The 7331-nt window shown below is 41.2% G+C and overlaps 1 protein-coding gene across 3 annotated transcripts in view; it reads left to right on the top strand.

The window, feature by feature from the left end:
• radil (Ras association and DIL domains) overlaps window positions 1-7331 on the top strand; it is an 87710-nt gene that overhangs the window by 57323 nt on the left and 23056 nt on the right. For all 3 annotated transcript variants that reach the window (XM_061914120.1, XM_061914128.1, XM_061914138.1), the window contains one exon: window positions 3456-3579. In XM_061914120.1, the coding sequence (XP_061770104.1) occupies window positions 3456-3579 (124 nt within the window). The remainder of the gene's footprint in view (window positions 1-3455; window positions 3580-7331) is intronic.

Consider the following 7331-nt stretch of genomic DNA (forward strand, 5'->3'; position numbering starts at 1 on the left):
AATTTGTTACATATTGGCTCTTAATTGGTAATTTTTAAGTACTTATTAATGCCTTTTTCTGCATGGCCTTATTTTACAAGCAGTAAACCATTAACTAAGAGTCTTCCCTCAATAACCTCAGAATTATTGCTTATTAGTAACCCTAACCCTTACATGGTCCCCTAGTGTCCAAATAACTCTTAAGTCTTTTTTACTTAGAATATGTTCCCCATACTAAAGTGTTACCAATATTTTTTAACACTAAATACAACTAAATGTGCGAATTTTTAAGTTAGATTAACATTTTTAGAGTATGATAAGTCTCTTATTCTTTTTAATAACATTGTTATTCTGAAGCTAAGAAAAATGAAATGAAATACTTCTTACCATTAATGCGACTTCTTGGATTGATGGAATGAAATGCATGAGAATGTTTTTAATTTTGAACGTTATTTTTAACCCTGTGATTACCAGCGGAATCATTCATTACTTATCGTGTTAAGCAATGTCAGCTAAGATTTATCTGAGAGCCAGATGCAGTCATCAAAAGAGCCACATCTGGCTCTAGAGCCGCAGGTTCCCTACCCCTGCCTTAAAGCATGATTCCCATTCAGAATTTTCCATCCTTCCATACATGGTAGTTGGAGTTGCAGACAACTTCATTACTGCTAAATAGCAGTTTTCAGTAATGTCACAGAAGATGCAGGATTTGCTTTAACATTTACGTGGTGATACTTCCTATAGGACGACAGCGGTAAAGCTGTATTCTGAGGATCATGTTTTAAATGATCCTCAGTAGTCACGTACAAATGTGTGTGAATTATGCAAAATTATTTAAATTTGGTCCCCATGAACCATATTAACTCTTTTTCCCCAGGGTCCCCAGTAAGTCTGAACAGCACATTACTTCATCAATCCAGAGATTTAAAGACGTGTATGAGCTAACTGGGCAGTGGACATCTTACCTCATTTTTTTAATGCCTCCACAACCTGTCGAAACTGTGGTCCCCACAAAATCAAAACTTGGTCCCCATTTCAAATTGATAACATTTATGTGTGTGTGTGTGTGTGTGTGTGCGTCTTCTGGCAATTCTTACTTAATGGGGACATCGCTCTGTTTACACAGTCACCTTTAGGGGACCTCTGACGATATGGGGACCAAAAAAAAACAGGTCCCCTGAAGGGAAACATTTTTAAATGATAGTTGGATCCATTCTGAAGATGCATTTTTTTTTTTTTTGTATTCTTTTTTCCTTTGGATGACATTTTCATACAGCATGATTATAAAACATTATTACCTTAAAGCATGATTCCCATTCAGAATTTTCCATCCTTCTATATATGGTAGTTGGAGTTGCAGACAACTTCATTACTGCTAAATAGCAGTTTTCAGTAATGTCACAGAAGATGCAGGATTTGCTTTAACATATATGTGGTGAAACTCCCTATAAGACGACAACTGTAAAGCTGTATTCTGAAGATCATGTTTTAAATCGTCCTCAGTAGTCACGTACAAATGTGTGTGAATTATGCAAAATTATTTAAATTTTGGTCCCCATGAACCATATCAACCCTTTTTCCCCAGGGTCCCCAGTAAGTCTGAACAGCACATTAGTTCATCAATCCAGAGATTTAAAGATGTGTATGAGCTAACTGGGCAGTGGACATCTTACCTCATTTTTTTAATGCTTCCACAACCTGTCGAAAGTGTGGTCCCCACAAAATCAAAACTTGGTCCCCATTTCAAATTGGTAACCATTATGTGTGTGTGTGTGTGTGTGTGTGTGTGTGTGTGTGTGTGTCTGTGTGTCTTCTGGCAATTCTTACTTAATGGCGACATCGCTCTGTTTAGACAGTCAGCTTTAGGCGACCTCTGACGATATGGGGACCAAAAAAAAACAGGTCCCCTGTAGGGAAACACTTTTAAATGATAGTTAGATCCATTCTGAAGATGCTTTTTTTTTTTTTTTTTTTTTTTGTATTCTTTTTTCCTTTGGATGACATTTTCATACAGCATGATTATAAAACATTACCTTAAAGCATGATTCCCATTCAGAATTTTCCATCCTTTTATATATAGTAGTTTGAATTGCAGACAACTTCATTACTGCTAAATAGCAGTTTTCAGTAATGTCACAGAAGATGCAGGATTTGCTTTAACATTTAAGTGGGTGAAACTCCCTATAGGACGACAGCTGTAAAGCTGTATTCTGAGGATCATGTTTTAAATGGTCCTCAGTAGTCACGTACAAATGTGTGTGAATTATGCAAAATTATTTAAATTTGGTCCCCATGAACCATATTAACTCTTTTTCCCCAAGGTCCCCAGTAAGTCTGAACAGCACATTAGTTAATCAATCAATCAGTCAATGTTTATTTATATAGCCCCAAATCACAAATGTCTCAAAGGACTGCATAAATCATTACGACTACAACATCCTCGGAAGAACCCACAAAAGGGCAAGGAAAACTCACACCCAGTGGGCAGGGAGAATTCACATCCAGTGGGACGCCAGTGACAATGCTGACTATGAGAAACCTTGGAGTGGACCTCAGATGTGGGCAACCCCCCCCTCTAGGGGACCGAAAGCAATGGATGTCGAGCGGGTCTAACATGATACTGTGAAAGTTCAACACAGCCGCGAGAGTTCAGATCAAAGCGGATCCAAGACAGCAGCGAGAGTCCCGTCCACAGGAAACCATCTGAAGCGGAGGCGGATCAGCAGCGTAGAGATGTCCCCAACCGATACACAGGCGAGCGGTCCATCCTGGGTCCCGACGAGCGGTCCATCCTGGGTCTCGACTCTGGACAGCCAGTACTTCATCCATGGTCATCGGACCGGACCCCCTCCACAAGGGAGGGGGGGACATAGGAGAAAAAAGAAAAGAAGCGGCAGATCAACTGGTCTAAAAAGGAGGTCTATTTAAAGGCTAGAGTATACAGTTGAGTTTAAAGGTGAGACTTAAATGCTTCTACTGAGGTAGCATCTCGAGGGCATTCCAGAGTACTGGAGCGCGAACGGAAAACGCTCTATAGCCCGCAGACTTTTTTTGGGGTACTAGGAATCACTAATAAGCCGCAGTTCTTTGAACGCAGATTTCTTGCCGGGACATATGGTACAATACAATCGGCAAGATAGGCTGGAGCTAGACCGTGTAGTATTTTATACGTAATTAGTAAAACCTTAAAGTCACATCTTAAGTGCACAGGAAGCCAGTGCAGGTGAGCCAGTACAGGCGTAATATGATCAAACTTTCTTGTTCTTGTCAAAAGTCTAGCAGCCGCATTTTGTACCAACTGTTAGTTCATCAATCCAGAGATTTAAAGACGTGTATGAGCTAACTGGGCAGTGGACATCTTACCTCATTTTTTTAATGCCTCCACAACCTGTAGAAAGTGTGGTCCCCACAAAATCAAAACTTGGTCCCCATTTCAAATTGATAACCATTATGTGTGTGTGTGTGTGTGTGTTTAGGTGCTCCAGAGCGGCCAGGACCTGTTGCAGGGCTACCAGGTCCACCCGGAGATCCAGGCTCAGATGTTTGCTTACCTCTTCTTCTTCGCCAACGTCTCCCTCTTCAACCAGCTGCTGGACAAAGGTACGAAGAGCCCCCATTAGACCTCCCCGAGGAGCCCACCCGGCTGTTAGCCGGCGCCCGAGTGCGTCCTTGTCAGCAGTTTGGCAGGGGGGGGAAGGAGTCGAGGGTGGGTTGGGGTGGCGGGAGGGTGGGGGGCAACGCAAGATTTGTCCTCCACGTCCTTCTGCTGTCTGTCCTTTAATTGCCCTCGCTCCACCTTCTTCTGCCTCCGTCAGGGAAGAAGATGGAGGAGCAAACAAGGTCAAACGCTTGCTGTTGTGGTCTGGTCTAAATGCTGGAAACAGCACTTTACCTGCTCCTACACACACACACACACACACACACACACACACGTCATACGTCTTCATTAGGCTGCAGAGACAGCACAGCAATACCTTCACATTAATGCAGGAACAGGAACGCCCCGTCTGGCTCCTTCTAGTCGCTCATTGACATTTCCCCACCCACGGTGTCCATGGCAACAGAGAAGCTGACGTAGGCAAGGCACACACACACACACACACACACACAGTGGGTAGCCGCTGGTGTAGAGGTGGGAATCACAAGAGTATTTCGTCGCCGACGACGGTGTCATGATACCACGATTTTGCGATGGTTTATGAGAAGGTGTCAAACTCAAATATACAGAGTGGGCCAACATTTAAAGGTTTACTAAAATAAGATTTTCTTATTTAAACGTTGATAGCAGGTCCATTCTATGTGTCATACTTGATTATTTTGCGATATTGCCATATTTTTGCTGAAAGGATTTAGTAGAGAACATCGACGATAAAGTTTACAACTTTTGGTCGCTAATAAAAAAGCCTTGCCTGTACCGGAAGTAGCAGACAATGTGCGCGTGACGTCACGGGTTGTGGAGCTCATCACATCCTCACATTGTTTACAATCATGGCCACCAGCAGCGAGAGCGATTCAGACCGAGAAAGCGACGATTTCCCCATTAATTTGAGCGAGGATGAAAGATTTGTGGATGAGGAAAGTGAGAGTGAAGGACTACAGGAAAAAAAAAAGACTATACAGTGAGATGTTAATAGACAAATTTACTAGGACAATTCTGGAAAATCCCTTATCTGCTTATTGTGTTACTAGTGTTTTAGTGAGATTATATGGTCGTACTTGTACAACCTGAAGGTCGGCCCCGCACCTTTCTTCAGCACCAGTCGACGGGTGGTGGCAATGCCCATCTTTGCCCTTCGCAAGGAACCCTCTTCGAAACACGATCTTTCGAAATGATTGCTGCATAATACACTGTACTTTGTGTGTGTGGTGCAATCCAACCGTGTTCGCTTGACCGCTCTGTTCCATAGTAAAGCTTCCCCGTCATCTTTCGGGAATGTAAACAATGAAACACCGGCTGTGTTTGTGTTGCTAAAGGCGGCCGCAATACACCGCGTCCCACCTACAGCTTTCTTCTTTGCCGTCTCCATTATTCATTGAACAAATTGCAAAAGATTCAGCAACACATGTCCATAACACTGTGGAATTATGCGATGCAAACAGACAACTTATAGCTGGGAACGATGCTGGAACAAAATGTCCTTTACAATGCGTGACGTCGCATCATACCGCGACATTTCTGCAGGATACTTCGGCGCGAAACTTAAAATTGCAATTTAGTAAACTAACCCGGCCGTATTGGCATGTGTTGCAATGTTAATATTTCATCATTGATATATAAACTATCAGACTGCGTGGTCGGTAGTAGTGGCTTTCAGTAGGCCTTTAAAACCGAACCAAGCCGCGGGCCAAGGGTTGAACAAATTAACCTTTTAATAGGGACCCAAACAAGTTTTGCATTGAATATCGAACAAGCAAGGCTTATATAACATGCAAAATCGACTTTTAAATAATAATAATAATAATTAATAAATAATCAATGGCATATCAAATAAAATTTAAAGAAAAATTAAATGACACTTTTCTATTTGCAGCCTTCTGAGGTAAATATCAAAATGAACTTTTTCCACAGGCTAATAATACATTTGAAAATAAAATAATAATGAATGAATCAAACAGTCAAGCCTTGAAGTAGCAAGAGAAAGTGCTTGAATAAATCGTTAATTATTGTGCAGTTTGCTACACTGATTTGCTTTACCACTGAATATGGAACAAGCACACTTATATAACTTACCGTATTTTTCGGACAATTTTTATTAGTTTTTTTTCTTTGTCATGAAAAAGGGACGTTTTTGTCATGAAAAAGGGACGTTTTTGTGGTTGGTGCACTGATTGTAAGTGTATATTGTGTTTTTTTTTGGTGATTTAATAAAATAAAAAATAAAATTAAAAAAATGTATTTTTTATTTCGTAATAAAAATTATTTTAAAAAAATTCTGCGGCCCGGTGGTTGGGGACCACTGCTCTAAGGTATGCGCCTGTGCAATCGCACACTGCTTACGCGTCCTCTGCGCACGGCAAACCTAGGCCGCGCACAAAATCGGATAAAAAGATAAGCGCATAACAGTGTGCACGTCTGCCGTTGCTCACATGTGCGCCACTGAATGCTCAAGGAGTTTTGCCGTTTGCTCACACATATGAAAAATTGGAGGGAAAATTGGTTCCCGAGTGCGGCCATTGCTGCTGCTCTCTGCTCCCTTCACATTCCAGGGGGTGATTAAGGGTGATGGGTCAAATGAAGACAATAATTGTGTGTGTGTGTGACAATAATTGGTACTTTAACTTCATATTTAAGAAAGATATGTCAAAGATCATTTATGTGACAAGAGCAACTGCTGTTTTTTTTAAGGACCAGCTTCAGGAATGCCAGTCAAAGATCCTCTATACCAGTGGTCCCCAACCTTTTTGTATCCGCGGACCGGTCAACGCTTAATAATTTGTCCCGCGGCTTGGGGGGGTGTCCTTTTTTTTTCTTTTTTCTTTTTTTCTTCTTTGTCATAAAAAAGGGACGTTTTTGTCATGAAAAAGGGAGTTTGTTGTGGTTAGTGCACTATTTGTTAGTGTATATTGTGTTTTTTATGTTGATTTAATAAAAAAAAAAATGTATTATTTATTTATTTTTTTTAAATAAAAAATTCTTCTGCGGCCCGGTACCAATCGGGCCATGGCCCGGTACTGGGCCGCGGCCCGGTGTTTGGGGACCACTGCTCTATACGACAAGGCAATAGCGCTCTGCTGTTTTCGAGGACCTGCTGCTGCAAAAAAGAAAATGTCAAAGATCATTTATATCAGTGGTCCCCAACCACCGGGCCGCAGAAGAATTAAAAAAAAAAAATTCTTAAATTTTTTTATTTTTTTTTAAGAAAAATTTATAAAAAATTCTTCTGCGGCCCGGTGGTTGGGGACCACTGACATAAATGATCTTTGACATTTTCTTTTTTGCAGCAGCAGGTCCTCAAAATCAGCAGAGCGCTATTGCCTTGTCGTATAGAGCAGTGGTCCCCAACCACCGGGCCGCGGCCCAGTACCGTGCCGTGGCCGTGAAAAAGGGACATTTTTGTCATGAAAAAAAAAAATATATATATATATTTTTTATTTTTTCAAATTAAATCAACATAAAAAACACAATATACACTTACAATTAGTGCAACAACCACAAAAACCTCCCTTTTTCATGACAAAAATGTCCCTTTTTTATGACAAAGAAAAAAAATGGATTCCCCCCCCGGGCCGCGGGACAAATTATTAAGCATTGACCGGGCCGCGGATACAAAAAGGTTGGGGACCACTGATTTGTATGACCGAGCCACTGCTGTTTTTGAGTACCTATTACGATAGCACAGGTCAAAGATCCT

The sequence above is a fragment of the Nerophis ophidion genome, linkage group LG01 (assembly GCF_033978795.1).
Source record: "Nerophis ophidion isolate RoL-2023_Sa linkage group LG01, RoL_Noph_v1.0, whole genome shotgun sequence".
Lineage (NCBI taxonomy): Eukaryota > Metazoa > Chordata > Actinopteri > Syngnathiformes > Syngnathidae > Nerophis > Nerophis ophidion.